The sequence below is a fragment of the Corvus kubaryi genome, unplaced genomic scaffold (genome assembly GCF_017639235.1).
Source record: "Corvus kubaryi isolate FWS band 111438036 unplaced genomic scaffold, C.kubaryi_AGA036_p1.0 37266, whole genome shotgun sequence".
In the NCBI taxonomy this organism is placed as follows: Eukaryota; Metazoa; Chordata; class Aves; order Passeriformes; family Corvidae; genus Corvus; species Corvus kubaryi.
The window spans coordinates 8,678,297-8,705,947 of NW_024581081.1; the positions used below are offsets into that span (position 1 = coordinate 8,678,297).

Below are 27,651 nucleotides of genomic sequence, written 5' to 3' on the forward strand. Positions count from 1 at the left end.
AGGTCACTAGGACAGACTAGTGAAACAAAAATGTGAATTCAGGATGAATTAAAACCAAACCAAACCAAAAAAATCTACCATAAACTGTATGCATGGCTTTCTTAACTTGTTAGTGTGGCAACTCTGAGTAAGCACTCAGGAACATCTAGGATTACCAAACGGAACTATCAACAACCATTAAATATTTTGTACTTTACAGAATGAAAAACATTAACATGCAAATAGTATCAAAACTTTTGAACAAGCATTTCAGATCTCTTAATTCATAGAGCATTTCTCTAGCTTCTGGGACATCTACTGTTTTGATCTCCACTTAGCAGTGAACTTTTTAACTACAGTGGGTATATTACCTTCATTCACATATTTATATATCAAGCAAATGCCATGATACATATTAAAAATCTCACAAGCATTTGCAGCAGTTCTTAGTACCAATCATCGGTGAAACCAAGCCTGTGTTTATTTCTCTCTTTAAAAGCAGACACTTTGCTTTCATGGAGTTTATTTCCTGATTTTGGAGCAAAAAAAAAAAAGCACGCTATAAGAATACTTTTATATATATTGCTACTTACTTAGTAAGGATTTGATGGCATGCAATTAGTTTTTAAATCATCAAACAGATTCTACATTCTTCTGATGCATACTTAATACAAAAAGACGTTATACAAAGGGTCAAAAGGCTAAACTAAACAAAAAAACTTCACAACATGCAAGCAATCCTAGCCATTATCTACACAACTGTATGAACTATCAGAGGTCAATCAACGCAGGAAAAAACCTGATTTAGTAGAACATCACAATAACAAGTATAATTATGTTAAGACTTGAACACTTCTTGTAAGACATATTTCAAGTCTGTTTTTAAGTGGTCTTTGCAGTCCAGAGGAGGAGTACTTAATAGGCTAAAGTTACTGGTTTATACGAGGGACTTTATTTCCTTGGATTAAGCTGGGTTATTACAAGGAGAACAATTATACCAACAGCTTTGGTAATCTCCTAGCAGGCGGCATACCTCTCTTGTGTCAAAGGGCTGCAAAATGAAAGAGTATGAGTGACTTACAGTTTTGTATCAATACAATCGTTGGTGCTGTTGCTAAATATACCTCACTGCATTTTACAAAGCTCAACATTTTATCCATACTACACAGATGAGGGAGTCAGTTAAGATAAATGAGTTGTTCAAGTTCATAGAAAGAGACAAAGATACTGACATGGAATCCAGTTCTAAGGCTCTGTGCACCAGAATCCACAACCCTCTGCACTTGAAAGAATGACCAAAGCATAAATCAAAACACAGGCCTCAATCATGCAGTCAGAAGGAAGTCTGCAGTCAGCAGACTCAAAGCAAGACTAGGTCTTAAAGCATTAAATCCTCTATATGCTGAAGTGTCCTTGAGGCACACTCTTTGGATAACTTACAAAATAAATGCACAAAAATATACAGTCATATTTAAACAGTATCTTGATCTAGTGTAGTCAATGTTACCTTGAAGAGATACAAACAGAAAGCTAATAATTCTCTTAAGCATTCTCCCCTACTGCTTCTTACTGGACAAGCTTGTATCCCTGTAAGTTTAACTAATAAATTACAAATTTAAGCCAGCCAGAAGGACTGATGCACTGTATTACTCCTATAATCTCGGTTAGGTTGTTGAATCTTAGAAATTTCTTTGGAACCACAATTCTGTTAAAAGTTCCCCTGTAAAAACTAAAGCTTCAAAGTAATAACTTACAGATTAACCTCCCTTAACTCTACCGGGCACAGTAAATAAAGGTACTGGGAGTTATCTCAAGCATATGTAAGTTTAACACTATACACACACAGAAATTGCAAAAATTACAGACTTGAATTTAACACCTGAACACTCTGACAGACTTTATCCCGACTTTAAAAATAAGCATGCAATAGTATCACAAACTTTATCAAAGAATAAGTAAGCTGTGAGGGTTTTAAAAAAAAATACGGCTCTATTAACAGGGTTTTCTGTTTGTTACTCTAAATTTAATCATCTGTTATACATTCATTTCTGCCTGAAGTGGATCTATATCACTATTTCACAGAACACTTTGTGTTCTACTTGTGATCTGACCTCCTCATGCTCCAAACTGTCTATCTACATATTAATATGGCTCTAAAACCACAGTATCTGAACCTAATCTCTATGGTAACTGTAAGATTTGTTTACATGGAAAAAGACTATTAGAAACATATGTAAATTTAACTGTCATTTAAATAAGTGCTTTTTCCTTCTGGGGAAAAAAGCTTCCTATACCGCCTCCTATTTACCTTGCTTCCATCTCCTGTATCCCCACCAGGCAATGAGCCACATTTGGAAAGCTCCCTATCATACTTCAACAGCCTGTTGTTGTAAATTCATAAATCGTTTACTTTTAACAAGACAGACATGTGCAGGATTTTAGATCTTAGCCCTTGTTAAAGAAAAATCATAGGGAGGGCAATTAAAACATGATTTTTAAAAAATACTGCCATAGAGTCACCAAAGTAAAAAAAAACATGCTCAATCTTTAACAGCTACACAGAAAGACTTTGCTGCTCAGAAATTCAGATCAATCTAGGAATTAAAAGAGTCTATTTCATTTACCATTTCCAGCAGTGAATATACTACTGGGTACATATTTTATATAACACTCATTCACAGACAGTAGGCACAACTATGATAGTGGAAGAACCCACATACAAACTGCTCTTTTTTATTAATAAATACCAAAGAACTGATGTATCACAGGTTTGTAACAATTGTTTTTTATAAGATTTACAGCATTTTGAAATGAGATTTACTGCTGCCCAGCAGGACCGGGAGCTGAATTACATGGGGGTCATGGTAACATAAATGGCAGTTTGAGCGAAGCATATCAGCAAAATGGTAAAAAAAACCCTAACAAACCCAGTTGTTAAAAACTACTTTTAGATACACAGTTCTTTACCACACACAGAAGAAATCATTCTATTCCACCAATACGATCTCTTTTTCTATAAAGCTTGCATAATATACCAAACATAAATAGTCTAGAAAAAGAAAAATGCATCACAGTGAGGTAGATGAATACTACACAGCACCGAGAGGAAAATTAGAACCTGTTTGAGAATCTTTCCGCACCTTACAGCAATCATTTCACTGCAGAGAATCTCTTACGTGCACCCTCCCCGATCATATCAAGATTATTCATTCAACAAAACTCCTATTAACGAATAGAAAGTAAGTAAATCTGCCCTCTATTCAAGTAAACAATGTTGTAGAGCATTTTCCCCACAACGTTACTTTCTCGAGCAGGGTGACTGTGCCCTGCTCCTCCATGAAGCAAGCTCAGCCCAGGCAGCCATGTCCTTATTCTCCTACAAACAATGTTTCTGAAGGAGAACAACCCCTGCTCGGGGAACTTATAGCTTCCCCCAGCATAACGCGGTGGAGCAAAGCCCGCCCCACGATCAGCAAACGAGCCAAGGCACCGAAACACGGCAATGGGGACGAAGCAGCCCGCAGTCTGGATCCGCACCAGCACCGAGCCTCGCACCGGGGTCGGGACAGATGGACTGACAGATAGGACAGCATTTCTCCATGCAACCCTCCCTCCTTTCCCCTCCCAGGCACACGAGCGAGTGTTTTACCTTCATGATGAGCTCAGGCTGCGGTAAAAGCCTCGATCGTGGCTGAGCGGCCGAGGCTGGACCTGGAATTTAAAACAAAGCGCTAAGGCACCGCACCAGCCGCTCGCACCGGGGGGGGGGGGGGGGGGAGCCAAGGATCGGGTGGGGGCGCTGGGCTCCTCCCGAAACTCCCCCTTTCCTTTCCCGGATCCCCCCTTTTCCCGCGGCTAACCCCCTTCCCTCTTTCCTCGGCCGCTGTTTCCTCCCCCCGGCTCCCACACGCCGCGGCTTCCCCTACACTCGCTGCCATTGACGCCATTTCTGTCAGAGGAGGAGAAACTTGCCACAACAACAACCCACCCCCGGCTGCCGCGGGAGGGGGGAGGCGCCCCGGCCACCTCCCCGGGGCGCTGCGCCCCCTCCCCGGGCACCGAGCGGCGGGAGGGCACCCGCGGGGGTCCCAGCGCAGAGAACACCCCCCTTCTCGCTTTACCGCGCGGAGAGGGAGAGCGGAGAGAAGGAAAGAGAGACAGAGGGAGGGAGGCTCTTCCTCCATTGTACGAGAAAGAGTGCCCGTGTGCGCAGCGGGGGAGCGGGGTGTCGGGAGCAGTCCCCCCCACCCCCGACACACACACACACGCTTTTGTAGGGGCTGCGGCTCCGGATCGCGGCGGCTCCTCCTCCCTCCGTCTCCCCCCCTAAATAAAGGAAAGCGCTGACTCCGCCGCAGGAGTTTCGGCAGCAACAGCCGCAACTCCCCGGCTCGGCGCAGCGGGTCCGGGAGGGGGGAGGAAGGGAGGGCAGGCAGGAGGCGGCGGAGGGGGGGAAGAAAAGGAAGAAGAAGAAAAGAAGGGAGCGGGGACGGGGAGGGAGGAAGGGAGGGGGGCGGGGAGAAAGGGGCCCGACCTGCTCGGCGGGGACACGGAGCGTGTGTCTATGTGAGTGTGGAGGAGGGGGCTCCTTCCCTCCCGGCAGAGGGGCTGGAGGAGAAGCCGCCAATCCCTCCCCCCGGCCCGCCACTGGGTGTTTGGGGTGGGGGGGGAAGAAGGAGGATCGGCGAGTCCCGCCGCAGTCTCGCTACCAGGAGAAAAACAAGCGCCCCCCTCCCTCCCTCGCCGCCACACGCCCGGCCCCGCGCCCCCACGGGGCCCCTCGCCGCCTCCCCGCCCGCCGCTGGCGGGGCACGGGGGCTTCTTCTCCGGCTCTGCGCCCTCACCTTTGTTCCGCGGCGACCGCCCGCCCGCTGCTCCCCCGGCCCGAGGCGGGGGTCACGGAAGGGAACTGGGCGAAGGCTCCTCTCAGCTCCGGGCACCCCCGGTCCCGCTCGACGCTCCTGCAGCGGCTCCGCTGGCGGCGGCCCCGCACGGCGCGCGGAGGGGCCGATCCGTCCTGCGCGGCCCCGGCGGCGGCGGCGGTGACTGCTCGGCTCGGTCCCCCTCCCCCTCCCGCACCGATGACTGACTGACGGGCGAACGGGCAGAACCACGCCCCCTTCTCCACCTCCCCCATTGGGCCGCGGTCCGCAGGGCCCGCCCATCCCGCGGTCCCATTGGCCTTCGCGTCGGAAATACTGACATCATTCTTCTCCACTTCTATGGAAACTGAGGCTCGGCGCCGAGGGTGCTCATGGGGAACGCTGTTCTTGCTCGCTGCTCGCAGCATTTCCGGCAGGCAGGGCAGCGCGGCTCAGCGGACAACAACTCCCAGGGCGCACCGCGCGCGAGGGGGGGCGGGGCCCTCAGGCGAATGCTAATGAGCCGAGGAGGCGGGGCTTACGCGTGCGCGGCGGGGCGCTCGGTGGCGCATTTTTCCCTCAGGAGGGGAAGGTGGCGCCCGGCGGGGCGGAAGGAAGGAGGGGGGCGGCGCTCCCGCTCTGGGCTCTGCCGCCGCCAGTCTCGGAGCGGCGGCTGCTCGGGGGCGCGGCTCCGGCTGCTGGCGGAGGAGGAGGCGGCGGCGACGAGGTCGACGACGACGAGGACGAGGTGAGGTCGCCTGCCCCGTTAGCTGGCTGTGGCTGGTGGGGGGCGCTGGCGTCCAGGTGGGGAAGAGAGGGGGCGCCGCGCTCGGAGGGGCCGGTTCTGTGGGGAAGCGGGTCCTGGGGCCGCCCCGCCCCGCTCCAGGAGGGGCTTGTAGGCTGCCCGGGAAGGGGCCGGGTGAAAGGGGGCCGCCGGTAGTGCTGGGCGGTGCCGGCGGTCGCCGGGGCGGGCGGAGTGACTGACGGAGTGCTCCGGGGCCGGGGCTGCGCTGGGCTGGCGGCGGGCGGCGCTTCCCGGCCCTCCCTGGCGGCCGAGCCCGACAGCGCCGATCAGAAAATGGGGGTGGACAGCGGGCGGGGGGAGCGATGCGTCCTCGGCTCTCGATCTCCTAAAATGGCGCTGAAGAACTGGGCCCGCTCGTCCTGGAGTTCTGGAGGCAGCTGAAGAGGCTGCGCCTGTCGTGTTGAACTCCGAAAAAAATGAACCTTATTTCCCTTGGTCTGGCTGCGGCGGGAGTTCGGCAGCTGCAGACAGAGCGGCAGCAATTTCGTGCTCTCTGTGAAATGTGAGTTTTGACCGCATAACGCAGCGCTCAGCTGCCGTCGCAGATTTTGCCGACTCATCTTCTGTCTTCGGGTCAGCCCGCAGCTCAGAGACCCTCCCCGTCTGCGGGCGGGGACTTTGGCGGCCCAGGTATTGTTCTCTGGCTTCTGCAGCGTTCGTGCTCAATTTTACCTGGAAATCCCATTAAAATGGAACCACGATCCCAGGAGCAGTATGCTCGTGGCGTTCTGGCGTTACTGTTGGAGTGGCGGCTATGGAAAGCTATTTTTTACTTAGCTGTGTCTTTGGGGGAAATGTGTGGACTGTGACTGTCCTTCCACCTGTGGAAAGCTGCCCGCCCACAGGTTGAATGTGAGGTGTTGTTCGGTGTCAGCCTAGGAGGGGTTATAAACGCGACTCTCCTAATTAGAAAGGGAGTGCGGACTAGTGTCCCAGTTATGTTTGGATTAAGACCTCTGGTGGTCTTTGTTTGAAACAATACATATTCACTGCGTTTTCTGTGTATTCCTTTTGAAACTGACCTTCTCACTCCTACCTGCTCCCCCTGTTTGGGGCTTCTTCCCTCTCCCGCCCCCGGTTACAACGAAGCCGGTGTCTCAGTGCACTAAGTTCTATGATGGAGCTGATTTGAGAACTTTCTGAATGGTTCATTTTATACTACAGCTCTCTGCTTCTATGGTAGTTGTCTTTTATTTTCTCTGCAATTGCACTATGACTGGACCCCTGAGATGATGATACTTTTTAAAATACTGTCTGTATATTTAGCCTGGACTCTTTCAGACTATTACATTCCCCTATTTGGGAGGAGGGGAAGAAGGTTCTGCAGAGTGGGATGGAACAGGATAGGGTGAGAAACTGTTTTGCAAAGTTCCGAAGGGAAACTTTTTCTTGACATTCGACCTAGAATTAATATTGCTTTTATCCTCTCTAGAAAGGTCCTAGACACAGATCACAGCTTCAAGTATAGCTTTAGAGTAGTTGCACATTATGGAAGCCCACATCACCATCTTATCCTAGTGTAATGTGTGTCTTCAAAGAGGTCATTAGAGATAAGGTTTGATGCAGTCCAAAAGGTAGCTCTGTGGGCTTTCTGTTGTGTGTGGCTGTTCTTTATGCTTATGTGAAGATACTGAGAAATAACTGGAAAATTAACTTTGTCACGCATATGAATTGAAATGCAAAAAGTTTGTGTGCTGGTTTAAAAGGTAAAATGGCCTTAGGTGCTTCAATCCTATGCATAAGTGTAGATGTAATCAATTCTTGCACTTTCACTAACAACAGGCTTTGTGTTCCCTTTCATATATTGTTTAACTGCTGGCTTTTACTTTTTATTAGGAGATGGTGAGTTGAGATACTGTGTCTAAATCAGAGAAGTCTTTCTCAGTGCAACAGTGTAACTTCTGTAACAAATCGGTCAGTCACCTCGGCAGGAAATTCTTAATAACAACCATTTCCCAAGGCCCCGTATGTGATAATTTTGTGCAAAGAGCAGTAATATTACACATCTGGTATCATGGTATTTTTGCTTAGAGGCTTTTGTAATGAATTTCATTTACATGTTTCTTTATCAAGCGTCCTTTTCTATGTATAAGTTTGGGGGATGTTCTGCTCGCTGTTTATGTTCCACTGGGTATGTTAAATATGTAGCTGTCTGATGAATAAAGAGACTTTTTTTTTTCCTTGGTGGAGATTTACCTAAAATTTCATTTAATGGTAGAATAGTAGTATAGAAAATTTTAATTATAGTGATTTAAGATGAGTTACCTTTATTCATGAGAGCCTTTTTGCCTCACTTTTATTGAAAGAAAAAAAAGTAAGAATCTCTGTACTTGTGGCAGAAGTACCTGACTAATTTTCTGCTGATAAGCAGTATTTCAGGTTAACTCCTATTAGTTTTGTACAGAAAGAGGCAAATATTTAGATTGATGCTGTACAATACTAATGAATTTCAAGTTAGTTGGGGATTCTGAATATGGTCTTACTGCCCTACAGATGAGCAAGACACTTAATTCCCTGAGGGAAGAAGAACTACTTTAACATTTACTTCTAAGCAAGAACTTTTACAGGAAAGCACTTCCAATCCTAGCATCTCTTCTCAGCCTAGCTGGATAGCTATGCACTTTCAATTCTATCACCATCTGTGTGGCTTTTTGACAAATAATAGTCACAGGGGAGTTGTTAGGTTGATAGTATATCCTTATATCTATCTCTACCAGGTTCTTTCTGCTTAGAACATCTGGGGGTGGACTCTGAAAATCTTTGATTTTGCCTCCTCGCTGAAGTCCTTTGAGACTTACTCTTTATATGTAAGGGTACAGTTTGACAGCTGACTCTCAGTGGCAGTGCTGGTTGAAAGCACTTCAGTTACAACAACAAGCTGGCAACAGAATAAGGAGTCAAGGGTGTCAAATCTGATTTTGATTAGTGTGTGGCCCGACTGCTAGCTGTGCTGGCACACCATGGATACGATGGAAAGGCTGTACTGCTTATCGCAGCATCACTGCCAAGAAACTATGCAAAGCCTTCCCAAAAGATGCAGTCTTAGGAGCATTTTTTTGACAACTATATTTGGTTAAATAGCCTTTCTTGCCCCTAAAGTGCCAATACATTTGATGAGCACACAGCGTGAAGCAAGGAATTTATCTAAACCTAAGCTTGGAAAATAGTTATTAACACAGATCAGCTCCCCAAGTACAGACTGCTACAAATGCTTATGGGTGTGGAGGGTGGGAAGGGGAACAGACAGGAGCTGATTGAGCTATACTCTCCTAGATTCTTGTGCACCTGCTCCCTGGCAGAGAATGGGAAACTGAAAAGTCCTTCACTTACGATGAGCGCCACTTAGCAAAAGCCGAAACATTAGTGTGTTATCAACAGTGTTCTCACACCGAGTCCAAAACACAGCACTGTACCAGCTACTAGGAAGAAAATTAGCTCTAGTCTAGCCAAAATCGGGACATTAATTTACCTAACTATTCATTTGCTCCAGGAGGAAAAAAGGAAATCTTTTGCAGGATACTAGCAAAGTATCTGAGAAACGATGCTGAAGTAGCATGAGACTTTATGCTACTGCTGCAGGTCCTGTCTTAAAACCACATGAGAAGAATTGTTTTAAGTTGCTGCATCTGCAGTGCAGCAAGGAAGGCTAGAGGTGAAAGGACAGAAAATCTATTGCAGAAAACCGTATGGAAAAAAAATGCAGATAGAGATGACCAAAAGTATGTGAAGTGAAGCTAATCAATAGAAAATTGTCAAGCTCTGGAGGCCCTGGATCCTAAAAGATTAATTTTAAGAGTCTGTTACATTTATGGTGTATGGGAAAGTGTATAGAGCTGTCTGTATGCTTGAACAGTGGTAGAAAAATGGTATATTTATATTTTGACTTATAACAAAAGATTGAGGAATTATATCAAAAGACTGGAGCTAGTATTCTACTTCTTTAGGTTGCCTTGGTCTGAGGTGTATTTTCTGCTCTTAGACATTTCTTAGACATTGGAATGTCTAATGTATGGGGAAAGCATTTAGGGAGATCTAATCAGATTAGTCATGTGAGGTTTTGTATGTGTATCTGTATGAGTTTGTATGTGGGGTTCTGTATGAGTGTCTTTAAAGACTTGCAGTGGAGCTTCATTGTTGTTAATGGTAAAGTTTAAATACTTCATCACCTAAGCAATCTAACGCATGCAAAAAAGTGAACAAAGTCTAGGAGTTGGCTTAAACTTCATGAATAAAAAGAAAACTGTATTTAGTGTGTATTATATGTGTTTCCTTGGTAAATGACATCTGGAAACCTTTTATATGCTGAAGGTGTCATGTGCAAAATTGGAATATTTGCACCTAACCTGTAAGTCAGCTGCCTTTTAAGTTGTATGCCTCTATTGTGTACTTCCATATTTTTTAATCTAAATAGTGTTAACAACACTTTCTTTAACAGTGTACTCCATCTTAGGAAATAAAGAAATGGATGGGATGGATGAAACATCTAAAAGAATCCTAGAGCCATACCAATATTTGCTTCAACTACCAGGCAAGTTTCTTTGTACTGTGTTGTTTTAAATATCAAAATTGGTTTTATAGCAACTTTTGTCTTGGGAAGTATAAGCCAAGAAATTTTTCCATTCTTGATTTGTGGATATAAGAGTAATAAAAAGTAACACTTTTCAGTACTTGTTCTTTTCTTCCTCTTATTAGACCCACCTTTTTTTGGTGAAATTGGTACAATCTTGTACAATAGCTCTTGTGTCTGTAGTGTAAGTAATATTGCAGTTACTCTGTTCTCTGGAGTAGCTGACTAGTGGCTTTTAAAAACTGATAAGGGCAAGTACTGAAGACTTGATCCTGATTTTAAACCCAGGGCTGACAATGTTTTGTTCTTTAGTTGCTTGCTGTACTGAACTCAGTGGGTTGTGGGTTTTGTTGGGGGACAGGGGGGAGGGTTGATTGAGGTTTTCTTGTTTGCTTAGGTGCTCTTTGGGGTTTTTTTGTTGGGTTGTATATTTGTTTGGTTTTGTTTGGGGTTTTTTTTTGAGTTTTTATTAGCCTGTTTCTCCTGGAATTTATCTTCCTCAGCATGTACAGAGATAGGTGCTCTTATGGCCAATTTCAGATGTCCATGATTCGTAGCTTGCTTTACTTGCCAGAGATTCAGCCAGTCTGTGTAGTATCAGGTCACCAGCAATACATTCCCGTGATGTTTTCAGTCTTGAATAGTACAGCAGAATTCAAGAAGCAGTTTGGAAGCAAACTACTGTATGGATATGCCCCTTGGAAGCCTCTTTAACTAAATAATCGGGTTGCTGTGGCTTTTACACCTAAAGTGTAAGAAAGACCATACAGGATGTCAAATTGACTAACTTTGTAAAAATAGTGGCAGAACAACTTTGTCATTGGGACTATTGTGTAATGGCTTGGTTGCCTTCTGTCCAGCTTATGCGGCACGCTGAAGGAGTTTAGGAAGATAAAAAATTTGGGTAAATATTAAGGAAATATTTCTGGTCAAAATTATATCTGACCAGGGTAGAAGACCTTCTGCCTAGACAAGTAGCATTATCAATCACAGGCAGAGTACTAAGTGGCTTTTGCACATCTGCAACAAATCCTGTATATCAGCAGGGTGGGTCCTCTCAGTCCTAATTCATTATACCTTTGTATAATGAATTTCATTATTAACCTCTACAAATATCCAGGATTTTCTTGCCAACATTAGTGATTTCATTTGACTTGGCAATTAGCACTGAGTTGAAAACTAAGAAAAGGAAAGAATTTGGCAGTTATCAGCTTTTTTAATGCCAGAAGGCTTATTTCCCATTTCCTTATGTGTATTCCTTTTGCTATGTTGAAGTGGGTGGTGATCTTTCTAGAGAACTACCTTGAGAATGAGTCTGTGGTACTAGAGAGCTTTCTAAGCCCTGATCCTGAAGAAATTTACATTCCTTGAACACCATCTTTAAGTGTACTCTTTGTTTGATTAGATTATCTCATTAACCAGGGCATGTTGTAACACCTCTGCATCTTTAGCTGCTAATTATTTTTAAAGCTATTGTAGGTACCAGGAAGAAAAGCTTAGCTTCCTAGTAGAAAATATACAACAGGCAAAAAGTGCCCAAAAAATCTTCTATAGGCAAAAGTGCTTGACCAATAGCTCTTTAGTTACCTTTCACTTTAAATGACACATCTAGGATATACATTTAACCTTCCCACCTTGATTCCTGTGGCTAAATTCCTTTACTTTGTGAGTTGAACCCTAATAACTCTATACTGGTGGCTTATATAACCCTACACTCACTGGCACTGTGGGTGTTTTATATCCTGTCCTGCTAAAGTATAACTCTGGAAGTCCACTTTACCATGTTGACTTACTGTTAATTTTGTGTATGTTTTGGGGAAGATGAAAAATAAGATACCACCACTACTGCATAGAGAGCAGTGAGGGTATGATTCAAAAGGGAAAGCTTCTCTTAGACTAGGCAGGTGAAAGTGGTGTACTTGTGGGAAGCTTGTACTGAGTAACAGGTGAAGCAGTGAGGGTTCACAATCATAAATAAACCGTGTTTACTGTGTTTGAAACACTGGCTTTGCCTAAGGTCACCTATGCCAAGTACAGATCAGTAGGAGCCAGTTACATATGTGAATCTTGGAGTCAGTATGAATCAGTCAGTGCTTGGTAAGGGTGGAAAAAATGGCCAGATATGTTCCTACCTAGATTGGAGCCCAAATGAGATGTCTGAGCTGATCCAACAGGCTCTTGCTGAAAGAGGCAGTTTCATTCTATCCTCTATGCTTCTGACACTGTTCTCCTGCTGCTTAACTTGTGCCAGTTCTCAGCTTGCTGATCAAATTATAGGTGGTATCAATCACCTAACCTGTTAAAAACTTGCCTGGGTAATCTCTTGTCTTGTAAGTGAGCAGGCGCAAGGGTCGGGACATGGAGCTGTTTCTCTGTTGGATCAGTTTGAGCTCTGAGGAGCTTTGCAGAAAGCTTGGCTGAGTGTCAAATCTGTACACTATGGCCCTACAGCAGTCCAATTCCGTATCTTGTAAGACTAGTTAAACTCTCCAAGCAATTTAGTAACCTATGGTTGAATGAATTTAGATACACAATCCCTTTTAATGTAAACAAACTTTGATATGTAACAGTATTAGGGTTGGTAGCAGGGGAGGGAAGGTACCTGCTAATGTTGTCAATAGCGTAAGAACACAAATTTTTGTAACTGCTAAGGATTAATTGCTCAGTACAGGAAATTGATTACTCTGCTTCCCTTTGCTGAAATAAGACTTTTAATGGTAACGGTTTTGGGGTGATACCTAAAGTAAGCTTGTGTATTTCTTCAACTTCCAACAGCACTGGGATTGGGAAGCTAGTAGGCTTAAGGTATTTTCAGTGTGGTGCTATTTTAACTGGTAGTATGGTAATTAATGTTTAGTATGGTAATTAACATTTATTCCTTCTTGAGCAGAAATTATTGCTTGGGAGAAGAGCACAGATTCTGAAACAATAACTTTTCTTGTTAAGTCTCATTGTAGTGGAACATTTATCAATGTTCTGCTTAATCTAGTATTCTGTTATTTAGTCTCATAAAGTGCAGGATTGACTTTTATAGGTTCTGTTGTGGTTTGTCTCAAAAATGGCCTGATTCACACACATGGTGAATCTTGTATTTTTGAGAGTCTGAGTTAACAGCAGTAGCTGATTTTGCAGCACTAAGGAGTACATGGAATTTCAGTTGTCATAGAACTGATATGGTTAACAGCTTGCTATTGAAAGGGGTAGATTCTGATCCCATTTGTGACTGTGCATCTTCTCATTCTTGTCCTTCTGGTCTTGGCTGCAGTCTTTCCTGGGCTTGTTCAGCAAGCTAAACAATCAAGACTGGCTTTGTTGTTCAGCTTTTTCTGCTGGGTTGTTGAACTTGATCGGTCTGGTGAAGGAGTTGCATTTTATGTGAAAGAGCAGCTGAATTGCATGGAGTTCTACCTTCAGTCAGATGAGCCTGTTGAGAGCTTATGGGCTAAGATTTCAGGGCAGATCAATAGAGGTGACACTGTAGTGGGTGTTTGCTACAGACCCCCCTAAGCAGGAAGAAGCAGATGAGACCTTCAGACAACTGCAAGATACTTCATATTTACAGGCCCTGGTTCTTATAAGAAACTTCAATTACCTCACAGTGTTGTAGAAGAAGCATCACAGCAGGACACAGGCAGTCCAGGAGGTTTCAGGAGTGAATTGATGACCTCTTGCTAACACAGGTGATCAAGGACTTGATGAAGGAAGGCATTATGCTGGACTGCCACCTTAAAAAAAGGAAGAGTTGGTTAGGACATTAAGACTGGAAGCAACTTTAGTTGCAGTGACCATGTGATAGTGGCATTCAGGATTGTGAGAAGGAACAAAGCAAAAATCAGGATCACAACCCTGAACTAGTTAACCCTGTTTTGAACAGAGGAGTTATGCTGGAGAATTATACCAGTGACCTTAATCAGTCACAAGTGGCTGCCAGGTTAAAAGTGTGTATGTGCCTGCTCTCAGCTTGTCTTCCTGCAGTTCACTTATGCTGTTTGTAGTGTTCTTGTAGCTGCTTGGAGAGGTCCGCTTGGGGACTTTATCCATTTAGTTTTAATCCATCAGAGGATGCAGCTAAACGTGCAAGTGTACAATACAGCTGAGGTAATACAGGAGCTTTCTTCCTCCAAAGAGCAGTGCCCCTTCCCCTAGTCCTCAGCATCTGCTGCTCGCCCTGTACTGATTGTGGCAGATCCACTGCATAAGCTGACTCAGTACATAAAGCTGACAGAAAGCTAACCTAGCAAAGAGTTGAGTTCTCTGCTGGGCTAATGAGTTGAGTTAGCTCTAATGGGGTCTAGGTTAATAATCCCTCTGCTCTTTCCCATGCTGTTCTAGCCCTTTCATGTACCCTCTCTGTAAGCAGGGTGCTGCCTTAAGGGCATAATTTGTGGTTATTTTAATGCAGCAAGAGTGAAGCAATACTAACCAGGAGCCTGTCCAGAATGGGGGTCCGTAGTTTTTGGGTCTGTGCCCTGTCACAAGAACAAGCATGTAAATAAAGAGTAAGTTGGCTGATTTTTTTCCTTTTTTATTTCTTTAGGTGAGAAGCAGGGAGGGAATGGAGGGAATGTCCTCAGTACAACATCTTTAATCTAACTTGATATTTGTTTTAAGGATAAAGCTTTAACATTCTTAGCTCTAGAAGGAATTTCTGACTATTTTTCTCACCTTTTCCACCTAGCACTACTAAGAAGAAAAGCTTTTCATAGTTGCTGTTTGATTTGGGTAAGAATTTGGGATCTTAGGCAGATAAAACAGAATGCATTTAACAGAGCTTTGATAAAAGCTTGGTGCAGTAATGTCTATTATTATAGCTCTATACTGTAGGTAGAGCTTCTAATTTTGGATGTTAGACCTCAATTCTTTAATTTTACAATAGCCTGCTTAGAATACTTAACACAGCGGTGAAATATGATAGTGAAGAAACTGGATAATTCTGGCAGTGCTCGTTTTAATTTTGTCCTGGTGTCCCTGTATTGTTTTCTTGTCTAGTTTGGGAAGAGGAGGGGTGTGGCAAGGAATGGAGTCTTTCTGCATCTAGGCTTTAGAGACCGGTATTAGAAGGGTTTGGTCTTTTGCCATCACAGCATTTATGCTGCAGACATAAATTGTGCATACGGAAAATTGCTGTACTATCGCATAGACCAGATAAGATTGACTTCAGAATCAGATAAAATAGTATTTATGTAGCAATAATGTTCCTTTAGAAGACGAGCAAATCTGCACCTATAAAAGGAAAGATAAATGCTTCACTCTACAGGTAGTGTTTTTCCATGAATAGTCAGTGTCTAGGAAGCCTTGCTAGTCAGGGTAGACAAGTCTAACAATTCAAATGCTGTCTGTACGAAGGAACTGAAGTGGCTTAATCCTTTGTGCATGTTACTAATCCACTTAGAGTGCGTTCTAGTAGTCTAGTTCCTCGTGATGAAATAATGGTTCTTGCTGAACACCCAGCATTCTTTAAGTGTATTTTCTAGGAAACACATTCAGAAAATCAGAATTAGCTGCCTATTATAAAGGCAGAAAGTAGGTGCTGTCTGTATCCAAGTAACTTAGAAGAGAATAAACAGCTACAGATAAGGTACAGTTCCTTAATGTGGTATTATCTCTGGTTTTATTTATGAATGTAGTGAAATACTTGTTAATCCTTAACTGGTAAGCCATACAGTTTGGCAGTTGTTTGTAACAGTGATTCTCAAGGAGAGACAGAACAATCCTTCCCTTCTGCAGAAAACTGTTAGTGTTTAAAACTCAACACAGACAGCAAAAATGGAGAAAATAAGCCAATGACAGTGTATGTCCAGGTAAGAATGCCTGTTCACATGTGGCAGAAGCAGAGGACAGAGCTGCTGGGGGGAAAAAGAGGACCATTTTGTTAATCTTGTCTAGTGAAAACCAAAAGATGGTGGTGACAGGAAGCAGTGGAAATCATTGAGAACTGAGACAAAAATTGCAGACCTCTGATCCAGGGAGGAAGGTTATCACCCTTGCTACAGAGCCCAGCCCACAAAGCTATTGCTTACCTGGTGGTGACTTAACTAGAAGGGGAAAAATTCTCAGTCCAGTTCCTCCAGGGTCTATCACTGCAAGTGAATTTACCCATTTTTATTATTTTGTTCTGTATATGCTGGTTGCACAGTCATAGAGAAGCCTTAGGGAGAGATTCAAATGTTGACATTTCTTTGGTGCTATGGGCAAGATGGAATTATCAATATGAGAACTAGTATTGCAGAATATCTCAATTATGTCTCAGTAATTACTTGAGTCAAGTAATATGGGTTCCATGGGTGTCTATGTTGCACTGCTTTGAAGTTTATTTAAAGCTTTTTCCAAATGCTTGTTTGTGAGCTGTATATGCAGAGCTGTTTTTGCAAACCTGTCTTGTGGTTATTCCAAGATACACATAACTGAGCTTCTCAAAGTTCAGAGCAGAATTGTCTCAGTGTGGATAGGGGATGACTTTCTTTCATGTTGAACATGACTAGATGCTGAATAGATAATTTGTACATAAAAACTAGCATATTACTGAAGAAAGCAGGCATCAGTAATGTATAGGCATAAGGTTAACGTGTATTGAAATTCACTCTGTCATGTAGAAAGTATCTGGATTGAATAGAACGGCTTGTTTTAACACTAAACTGGGTCATTTGATGTTGTCTTTCTTTCCTTTGAAACAGAGTGACTGCCTGGCTCCAACAAAGTAGTTTTTACCAAAGCAGACCAAATTCTATTTGTAGGTCGATTTCTCAGGTATAAGATAAACATCTGAATTCTTGGAAGGTTCTATGCTGTTCAGAATGTTCTGTTTAGATTTTTGTAAAATGTTATTTAGTAAGTATATGAAGTGTCACTTTCGTGTTTTACAAAGTAGCAAGTGAAGAATAATACTACAGGAGAAAGACCTAAAAATTGAGAGAAATAGATATTCAATAAATACCCATACTTTCAACTAATAATGAATCATAATTGAAACTTTTTATTCTTAAAATTAACATGCCTTGCAAACTAGCTGATCTGTACAGGCTACCAACATGCTCAGGATCCCTTACTAATTAAATTGTGAAAACTAAATATAGTAACCTGTAAATATGTGCTTTGCATATTCCTGTGAAGTGTTTAAAACTGAAACTGCTGCTAATTGATGTTTATTCGATGATGGAACAAGCCATGCACTGATACATTTTCCACTTTTGTGTCATCACATTGATCAGTTTTTTTAATCAGCTCTCAAATCAGCTATAGTTGTTAAGACAAACTGTTGTCCCTAATAATGAACTTCATTATTTTTATAAATGCCTATAATATTTTTATTGTAGGTAAGCAAGTGAGAACCAAACTGTCACAGGCCTTTAATCACTGGCTGAATGTTCCGGAAGATAAAATACAGGTACTGACTAATTCTTTTTAAAAGGTTGTTATCTTTCTTCCAAGACTACTCGTAACAGATGATTCTCTTACATAGCATAAATTATCAGAAATCTTAAATGCACTAATTTCTGAATGTAAAGTAAACTTTCAGGAGAACAACTTCAGTGCAAAGCTTTTACTGTGATGCAACACTAAAGCAATTACTTCTATGTCTTACTAGAATAGTTATTCTTTCCAAGTGTGTTCAACCTTTGAAGTTGTAGATAAGCAGCTATCATTGTTACCCACTTAACATAACTCAGTTATTAACACTGAGTTATTACAAAAGAAGCTAGACAGTTAACTAACTTGTAGACTTCACAAATACAGTGTTTGAAAATAAAAGCTTTAAGATTTTAATACTAGAATATCAGGGACGGCAATTAAATCAACTTTACAAACATAAAACTGAGACAGGTGTATCATATAGTCTACAGTCCTTTCTGATGAGAAGCATTACCTAGGAGTTCACGTTCCCTTTTCTCTTGGACAAAGTGTGCAAGATGCACGGCTGTGTATTTAAACACTGTGGCTTGCCAAATGAAAAATTATCCTCTGTTTTAGGTTAGACTGCAATTTTGCTAAACTGCATACAGAATGTGCAAAACATTTTCTGTCCAAGACAATGCAAGGAATTAATACAATTGGTTGTGGCTTTTGACAACCAGCTGGTCCTTTGCTGACTTCATTAATTGTTCACAAAAGTATCTTTAGAGTTTGTGAAGGAGCCATTTTTAGGGTGGCTTAAGAGTGACACTTCATAGCTCTCAAGTAGCAAAGTGGTTTAAGAGGCTGCATTTCATAATCTAGGAACTCTTCTGTTTTTCGGCCAGTCTGTGTAACTTTCTAGCAAAATTTTTTCTGTCTTTCAGCTAGACACCTTATGCTTTGTGCTCAGACAAATATCCGAATAAAACATATAATGTAGCAATCTGTGTGTTTTATGTATGGGTTTAGTCTAATATCACAGATCAGAATTCAGATTGGAAGAAGCCTCTGGAAGTTATCTAGGACAACCCTGTGCTTAAAGCAGGGCTTGCTCTGTAGCTGCTTTAGGCTTCTGGGAGCTTTGTTGAGTTTTAAAAATCTGATGATGGGGTTTCTGCAGCTTTCCAGGGCCTGTCTTCTCATGCTGAACCCCTTTCATTATAACAAGCCCTTCCATTCTATTCAACTAGGATTTTTTTATGTTGCAATCTGACTGTTGCCTCCTGCCCTTTTGCTGAGCACCCATGACAATGTGGTCCATTTTTGCTTAGTGCTATAGTAAGCTAAAGCTGCAGTGCCTCTGTCTGAGCAGAAGTTATCAGTTCTGTCACTTTAAACTGATGATGATGTAACTGCTATTGAAAACTTGGACCACTTGTTTTATCTTTATAAGGAAAACCAATGCTTTAATGTCTCCTTTACTACTCAAGTTGTTTGTAATTGGAGGAAAAAACAAGACCCTGTCATCTTTTAGTCTTCGTGACCCAATTATTACAGCTTTTGTTCATTCTTATACTAATTTTAATAACTAGAGATGGTTGAAGTCTGGAGGACCACCTCTGGTCATCTTTTTGACATCTCATAATCTTAAGATAACCCCTGTGTCTAACAGCCCGATTAATTTCCAGCTATTTGTATTTTTTTTATTAAAAATCTGAATGCTGGCACTCATTCTGGGACTTTTTTCTTACCTTAGATTATTTGTGTAGTTTATTTAGATTATACAATTGAGGCTACTGTTCCTTGATAGTTTATTTTACTATTAACTGGCACTGTTGCACCTTTTGCCCCAGCCAAGTGATCTCTTCCCCTCAACACTTACTGAATTTCTAGTTCCCATTTGGTGCTGCACTGAGACACTTCAGCTTGGTGAATTAGAGGACACTGTGTTTGTCAGGTGATCTTTCTTCTGAGAAGGCACTGAAATGGCCTAGTGAGAGTCAAGCAAATTTTAAAGCTATTGCAGATAAGGAGGTAGAAGAAGTCTGTGTGTTGGAGTGATAGTCCAGCAGGTACTGATTAGATAGATTTAGGTTGTCAGAAAACAGAGCATTCTCTACTGGGTCTTCAGCTTTCATAATGGAGACCAGTCTTTTAATTTTCTCAGGCTACTTCCTGATGTCTTCTAAAATAAGCTTTTTCTGATATCTGAACTGTTTCACTCCTCTCTTTCGCCTTTGAAGCATTTTTCACACTGTCTTAAGTTTACCAGATAATTTGATAGAAACACAGAGTCATGAAACACTGTTTCCTTTAAATCTTAAACATATGGAAGTTGCAAGAGGTCAGGAAACTGACAGTGATATGAAATAGGTTAGCAAGAGAAACACTAGAATACGCTTATCCAGTGAATTCACACAACAGAGGGAAACTTTCCTGATAGTACTGAGAATGAGATAATGGACCAAAAGATTATTCAAACAAATAGGTGTGTAAAGTTGTCTTCAGTAAGTACTCTATCCTTTGATTTCATGAGTGCTTAAGTAGGTTGTTCTTGCACTTGTATCTTGGAAAAGGGATTAAATTGCTGGGGTTTGAGTTTTAATCTTTGGAACAATATTCAGTGAACACCAGGTGGCTTGGTGCTCAAGAAAATGCTTACAGCAAAGTCCTTGTTTTGTCCTACAGCACCCACCAAATAGGACCATACTAGATATTTGCTGCCATTTTGTGGTGGTCTTAGTATTTTTTAACAGTTGTTTTGATGAATGTTGACTGAATGCAATGTTTGTAGCTAACAAATGTAATTGGTTCATTAGCTTTGAAATCATATCTTAATCAGATATGTTTTACAGTGAGTTTATACAACGTGCAGTTTACGTGCCTAAATTTCTTTCCATTTAAGCAGGTGCTGAATATACCTGTTGCTTGCATGGCACCTGTGGAATAAAAGCAATGTATGGTGTTAAGACTCTTCATTCTTTGTTGAGTTATTAAAGTTTCATTCTATTCAAATGTAGTCAGCTACAAGCCTGGCGTTGTGAAGGGTTTATTGCACACCTCAGGTGGTGTGTGATATTGGTCTACCTAGTAACAAGCAGTGTGTAGAAAGCTTCCCAAAAGAAATTTTAGCTGTTGTGTTTCTGCCAAGAATTTTCCAAATGATGTTTCAGAGGGAATAGTCTGTCCTTTAAGAGCTCAGTACTGAATGTAACTGCACGAAGTGTGGGAAAAGAAAGATGAACTCTCTCTCCACTTATCAAAACCAGGTTCACAAGAGAAATGTGATAATGGATAATACCTGACACTCTCAAGAACTGACTTTGGGAGATTTCAGATTTGTAAATCTGAACATTTCAAAACACTGTGTTTATTTTATTTTCCCCTAGTCATGTTTCTAGTAACAGTTACTGCATGACTCCTAGATAATGGCATGTTTTAGAACTGTAGCAACAGTCAAGAGGATCATGCAAGTGGAAGCACTTCAGGAAGTAAGTTAACTTTGAATCTGAAAACATTACACAAAAGACTCTATGATCTAGGACTTAAAGCAAACTGGATGATGAAGAGAATCATAAATCTGTACTAGCAGTGAAAAGCAAGTTGTCTAAAGAGGAACCTCAGTGATAGAGAATATAGTTCTTTAAAACATTATCCATTTAAAATATAGTCTTGCAAAACTGATGGTTAAATTACAGTAAGAGACTTAACAATGTTCTCTTCTTGTGATAGGTTATCATTGAAGTGACAGAGATGTTGCACAATGCAAGCCTGCTTGTGGATGATATCGAAGATAACTCAAAGCTACGGCGGGGCTTTCCAGTGGCACACAGTATCTATGGAATTCCATCTGTAATCAACTGTGCTAATTATGTTTATTTTCTTGGCTTAGAGAAGGTTTTAACCCTTGATCATCCAGATGCTGTTAAAGTTTTTACCCGTCAACTTCTGGAACTCCATAAAGGTCAAGGCTTGGATATTTACTGGAGGGATACTTACACCTGTCCTACGGAGGCTGAGTATAAAGCTATGGTACTGCAAAAGACAGGTGGTCTCTTTGGATTAGCTGTAGGCCTCATGCAGCTGTTCTCAAATTATAAAAAAGACTTAAAGCCTCTGCTTAACACACTTGGTCTCTTCTTCCAAATAAGAGATGACTATGCCAACTTGCACTCCAAAGAATATAGTGAGAACAAGAGTTTTTGTGAAGACTTAACTGAGGGCAAGTTCTCATTCCCAACCATTCATGCAATTTGGTCAAGACCTGAAAGTACTCAGGTGCAAAACATTTTACGTCAAAGGACAGAGAACATAGATATAAAAAAATACTGTGTACATTACCTTGAAAATGTTGGTTCCTTTGAGTACACTCGGAATACATTGAAAGAGCTTGAATCTGAAGCCTATAAACAAATTGAATCTCTTGGGGGAAACCCTGAGCTTGTAGCACTAGTTCAACAGCTGAGCAAAATGTTCAAAGAAACTGCAAATTAAAAAATTAACGTCTGGGTGTGGATTAAAACTGTTTTTAAAATTGGAAAATAACCAGATGGAGAGGTGTGATAATCAGTCTCATGTAAAACTTTGTCTTGTAGCTATGTTACAAAAATTACTGTTAAAAATAACTTGTCACTGAGTTTTGAAATATATACCCTATTATCTCTGAAGTCTTAACTGTAACTGCTTACAGTTGGTTTTGTTAAAGCAGATGTACTAGAACTAAAACAAGTTTTGAATCTAAATGTAATAGTCTTTACACAATCACAGGGATTATTTCATACCTAAAACTCTCAGGCCCCTAACCAGGCTATGATAGGATTCTGGTTGAAATTCTGTGTTAAATTAAATCAGGTTGACATGTGTTTATTGTGCATTTTAAACGATGCTCTTGTAAACCAAAATGTGTGTTAAAAAACAGAAGAAGATACTTGCAACCACAATGCACGTAAAATTGTTGTGTGATATTTCTAAGTTTAACTTGAGAAGATCAGGTGGATCAGTTTACTATGTCCTAGGGTGAATATCCTATTCAGTTTCTGTGGGTATTTCCAGGGGAAAGTGAGTTATAAAAGATATTATTTCATATGCAAATAAGAAATTGTGACTTCATAAAGATTTTGAAGTACCTTAGAAAAAAGATTTCATCACATCAGCAAAGTGTAGATTTGCTGCTGATTCTAGCTCTGCAGTGAGTAATTTTGCTAACCTGGTTTTAGATTTTGAAATTGTCATTCTGTAGCCAGAAACTTAAATCTATGCATTAGAGCTCATATATGTAACTGTAGCTAGCACCATAATGAGCTGCTGTTAGAAATGGAAAATTATTCATACCAGGTAACTTTAGGACACCATGATTGGTGCAGGTCTCTTATCTCTGCTTATAATTGAGGGGCTTCTCCAAGACTTTATTCATAATTCATACTTCATTCCTGTTCTGAATTGCTGTCTGGAGGCATGTTCTAGATCTCTCCAAAGAGACAAGAGATGTCTTTTTTTCTGTTAAAACAAAGTACAGTATCTTGTTTTACAAGCTACAATACCACTTCACTTTTGTTAATTGCTTAAATAGAGCTTTAAAATTGTAGACATACCAAAATAGAACTGGGACTGAGAGCAAGTTTTAGGGGTGGGGATAAGTAACAAAGTTCTCTGCTCATATATATAAGTATAAATATATATAAATAAATATATAGAAAGAAAAAGGTTAATACAATGTAAGCAGAGATGCTTGTTTTTTTCTTGGCTGGGCTGGCTTTATTCACGTTCAGTTCCCTTAGTATTCACAGGTATATTAAGCTTTGCTTTGGGGTAGCAAGGTAATGGTTTGGATCAAAAGTAGGACTGGTGCCGTTAGCTGTGGTGTTAGCTCAAGCATACTCTGAAATGGACAGAGGTACTGGGCTTCTGATGGCAAAAGGATAGTTTTATGCAGGTGTTCATTTACTGTACCTGGAAAACAGGGAGAGCTATGATAACCCATTGAGAAAACTAACTGAAGAAGGTTGCTATAATGTCTTCCCTGGACAGCTTTAATATCCTTCTGAAAGTGATCAAACATGACAAAATTGAGGATGACTGCTTTTGGTCAGAAATATTATGTAATTATGGATGATAGCCTACCCCTTTTATTTGCATGCTGAGGAGAAACTTTTGTCTGATTAGGCACAGAATAATAGGCTTTTCACTGAATGGACCTGGTTGCCAGGACTGAATAGTTTAAAGTTGGTGAAAGGTGTCTTTAATGTTAATGAAAGAGAATTGTAATTCCTTTTGCATAACTTGCAGTGCTCAGTAAGCCTGTAAAATTTTAATGTGTTATGTGAAAATACTGTCTGCAGCAAATTACATTTATTTTGTGCCATGTCTTGGGAGTTTCTAAGCACTGTTGCAGTTAGTGTTGAATAGGGGAAAGCACTGAAAAGATTATTGTTGTCAGGAGAATCTCCTAGTCTTACTGTGAAATGTATCCTTGTGCCTGTTAGGATATTGTAACTGCAACACAATGCAAAGTGCACTTAGTGCCATTTCATTTCTGTTCTGTTCTGTTGCTGGATGTAAACGATTTTGTGTAATCAAACTTTCATAATGAGGTAGCTTTCCTTACTTTTTCTATAAAGCTTTTCTACCATCTGAGATTTCTGCTATGTCATCCCTCCTTTGTTTCGTTCTGGCAATTCACCCCAGTATTTATGCTAATTCTATATCTTGTAGCATGTTAGGAGTAGGTACATGGATGTTTTCAAGTTGCAGGCCATTTAAACCACAAATGGGTAAGAAGGGACAAGTTGGTCCAGCTTTCTTTTTCCAGGTTACAAGAGACCATGCAGCTCTGTCTTGCTCTTCTGCCTTCAAGGCGTTTGATGGCAGTATTCAAAGCATACCCTGAAGGTATATCTGAAAAGACTCAGAACTTGAGCATTGTTGCTCTTCACTTTGGTTAAGATAACCAGGATTGTGAGAGCTTTTCTTGATGTATTCAGGAGTTGGAAGAGGCTGGGATATTTCCCCTTCATCTGTTAAGCTGGTAGAGCATCTCAGAGTACTAAATGTCAGTAGTAACAATGTCTGTTAGTCAAGGCAGATTTTATGTTTGGTGCCATAAGATGAGTCTGTGCAGTCTCATCATTATTCTCTAATGTTATCACTGGTACAGGCTCCTGAGGTTAAGCTGTGTTTAGAAAAACGCTTCTTTAAAGCAGCATGGGAGTTCTTTTGACTGCAGAATTAGTTAGCTGTGTAAGTGCCCCTCTCTGTTGCTATGTCTCCCACAACACAGGGAGTGGGGATTTTTCCTGCTCTTCCTAAGATATGCACTGTTGTAAATGGAAATCCGAGGTGCAAGGGGAGATGCCCACAGGGAAACAAAGGGGGTACTGGTTTCAATGTCAGTCCCTTTGAGCCAGAATTGTTCCCGTTATCTTCCTACCATTCCAAACAAGTTCTGCTTTGATCAGGTTTTTCATGTATTTCTTGGGGGTTTTGTTCTTGCAGTTCACATTAAGAGAAAGGCAAATACTCATCAGTCTGGAGCATTCCCCCCTACCTCAGTCTGTTTTCTGATTGTGTGCTTGCTTGGATGTAAATGAATGTTGTCACCTGTCTTAGAGTAGCCAGCCATTGGATGGGACATATGTCTATGATTTTTCAAAGGCTGATGTTTACCCCATCAATTATGAAGAAAATTGCATCATTTCAAGACCTTGCTTAGGAGAGAGGTTTCTCCTTTTGAACTCAGGCTGTTCAGGTACCCACTCGGAGCAACTTTGTATGTATCAGCCAGTTGTTGATACAAACAAACGAAAAATGTTAATGGGAAAGAAACTGTTGTCATTTCTTTATGCTTCTGCTTTTTTGTTAATTTTGCTAATCCGGCTGCATGTGCTATGGAAATTTCCTATATTAATGACTATTTTCCTTGGTTGTTGTTAAAATGCTAACAAGGTATAAAAACATGGGGTTTGTGAGGGGGTTTGCATTTCTCATGTAAAACTGGTTTGAACTTAAATACACCTTTGTCACTGAATTGGGCCAGGCTTTTATTCATGTGCAAGAGCCATATGGGCATCTGTTGCTCTTCTTTGTCTTGTCTTAATCATTTTACATTTCAGGTTTGGTATTTACTATGTTCTTTGTATTATTTGCTCAGTACTTCCACTGTAATTCTTCTTTCAGCTATATTTCTATTCTGCTGTTAATACCAAGCACACATAATACCATCAAAGTTGGTTTTGATCCTGGACAAACAAATAGTCTTGGTCTACTTTTGAAATGTTGAATCTTGGCTCATCGGCTGCCTTCACTAAAGTAATCCAAGATTAATCCAAGATTTTCTGCAATCTCAAAATGCCTGAAAGTTCTTTTCCAGGAAGCTAAAGCCTGTAGCATTTTATATGACCATAAATTACTTTTGTCTCATGTAGCTTGAGCTACTTTCCTTACCCTACCTGTTTGCTTTCAGGACCATTTTGCTTTAGTGGTAATGCCTGCTAGGTCTTTTTATGAATGAACTTAACTCACTAGCCCTGAGGGAGAGAAGTTAATTTTTGTCCAGGTTAATGAATTATCCCACTCAGCAAGAGCCTGATGAATGTCAGAGGTAGCTGGTGGACAAAGGCCATGGAAAGGATTTGAGAGAATAAGAAAACCCATTTTTGCTTCCTGAGGCTGCCTCATGTAATTTCACCTTGTTTTACAGAATTTACTTGACTTTGTAAGGAAAGGCTTAAGTGTGTGTTTAGTTTCTCTGAGCTTCCCTTCTTGCTTTCCAAATAGACTGTGAGAGATACTTAAGTTAAAAAATTTTTATTCTGATAATTATTTATGTAACTTGCATATATCATCTAAAGATTTTGATTAAAGGTACAGATAAATCAGAGTACATTGTTTCATCACTGTATTTTTCTTTCTCTTAACAATTTTTCTGTTCTTGAAGACAGGGAAACATAATCTGCCATGTTCCTGTTTGAGTTGATTGCTACCTCACATTAATATCCTTCCTGAATAACTTTTTCATAGCTGAGCATCTGTGTTCAACCTCTTCTGCAGCAGTTATTTTAAAATTACTTCAGAGGCACCTTGTGAGGTGTGGCTAAGAATAATCCATGATTCATTAACTCACTTCAAGCATATAATCTGCAAAACTTCTAATAAAGATGCAGGTTAAACCACATTAACCCTGATAGTGTTCCTCACCTGTATACCCTATGGAACAAGCAAGTTCTCAATTAACCTACTGAAAAGGTATTTACTGATCATCTCTGTTTAGTACAGCATAGAGAATCATGGGAGATACACCAAGAAGGCCTAAGGTGACACTTCCAGGGAAAGCACTGCAAAACCTGACATGAATTTGTGTAGAAGGCTAACTCTGAGGTGAAGGGAAATCATAGATAATTTTCTGCTTTTGAACTCTAGAAAAATGTTCTACTCATTGGTATATGAATTACATGCTGACGGTTAAGCAGCTGCATCATCTCTTGAGCACAGTGGGTCATTTTCACTCTCTTCATAATGTTGCAGTTGCTATTTCTAGAGCATATACTGTGAGTTACTTAATCACTCAGTAATTACTGAAGTATGTAAAATGGCAAAAGCATACATTTTGTTTATGTATTTTGAAATGCATAAAAACTGTCCTCTTGCAATTTGTATTACTCTGCAGAGAACTTCTGTTGGCTGAGGGAGGCATAACCTTTCACTGACTGGAGTTTTTAAAACCAGGCTGACACCCAAGCCTGTGTGAACAGATTGGAGGGGGGAAAAAAGGTTTGCAAGAAAAAAAACAAAACAAAGTTCTTTAAAAGTAAAATTTCCTATAATTGCAGAGTAAGTATATGAAGCATGGAACTAACTGCAACAGTTTTTCTGTGGTTTTGGCTGAAGAACCTCTAGATAACTGCTTTCTTTTGGGGGTGGGATGGAATGTACAGGTCAGAGTAAAAGCTAGACAGAGGAATTGTCATTGCTATTCACAGAAATGTAAAAACTGTGCTTTAAACCTAATCTCTTATCTTGTACACTAACCAGCATGAATGTTCAATAAATTCAGAAGCTAAATCCATTTTTACATAAGTGCTTATAAAATGCCGAAGTGGTAATTTGAGGTA

At 41.1% G+C, this 27,651-nt stretch overlaps 3 protein-coding genes across 11 annotated transcripts in view; 2 read left to right on the plus strand and 1 right to left on the minus strand.

Moving 5' to 3' along the window:
* ARID4B (AT-rich interaction domain 4B) overlaps nt 1–5,019 on the minus strand; it is an 89,275-nt gene extending 84,256 nt beyond the window's left edge. For 2 of the 4 annotated variants that reach the window (XM_042025268.1, XM_042025271.1), the window contains exons 1-2: nt 4,824–5,019; nt 3,629–3,690 (exon numbers count right to left, since the gene is read on the minus strand). In XM_042025268.1, the coding sequence (XP_041881202.1) occupies nt 3,629–3,634 (6 nt within the window). In that variant the 5' untranslated portion in view covers nt 3,635–3,690; nt 4,824–5,019. The other 2 variants (XM_042025270.1, XM_042025269.1) reach the window with 2 other exon arrangements.
* Nucleotides 5,020–5,338: 319 nt separating this feature from the next.
* TBCE (tubulin folding cofactor E) overlaps nt 5,339–27,651 on the plus strand; it is a 52,099-nt gene continuing 29,786 nt past the window's right edge. The window contains exon 1 of the mRNA XM_042025272.1: nt 5,339–5,589. Coding sequence (XP_041881206.1) covers nt 5,354–5,589 — 236 coding nt within the window. The 5' untranslated portion in view covers nt 5,339–5,353. The remainder of the gene's footprint in view (nt 5,590–27,651) is intronic.
* Nucleotides 5,504–27,605, plus strand: GGPS1 (geranylgeranyl diphosphate synthase 1). 6 transcript variants are annotated; one of them, XM_042025279.1, is made up of 4 exons: nt 5,504–5,589; nt 10,082–10,174; nt 17,527–17,597; nt 21,278–27,605. In XM_042025279.1, exons 2-4 carry the CDS (start codon nt 10,108–10,110, stop codon nt 22,037–22,039), a joined length of 900 nt encoding a protein of 299 aa, XP_041881213.1. In that variant the 5' UTR covers nt 5,504–5,589; nt 10,082–10,107; the 3' UTR covers nt 22,040–27,605. The 6 variants fall into 6 exon arrangements, with proteins under 6 accessions (XP_041881213.1, XP_041881215.1, XP_041881211.1 ...); XM_042025277.1 differs by having other exon boundaries at nt 5,524–5,594; XM_042025276.1 differs by lacking the exon at nt 5,504–5,589 and adding an exon at nt 5,867–6,276.

Excerpts from the sequence above, each read along its gene's own strand:
- GGPS1 (XM_042025279.1), top strand. The coding sequence starts at position 10,108 with ATGGATGGGATGGATGAAACATCTAAAAGAATCCTAGAGCCATACCAA. Across the intron at positions 10,175-17,526 it reads ATATTTGCTTCAACTACCAG|GTAAGCAAGTGAGAACCAAA; the intron begins GCAAGTTTCTTT and ends TTTTTATTGTAG. Across the intron at positions 17,598-21,277 it reads TTCCGGAAGATAAAATACAG|GTTATCATTGAAGTGACAGA; the intron begins GTACTGACTAAT and ends TTCTTGTGATAG.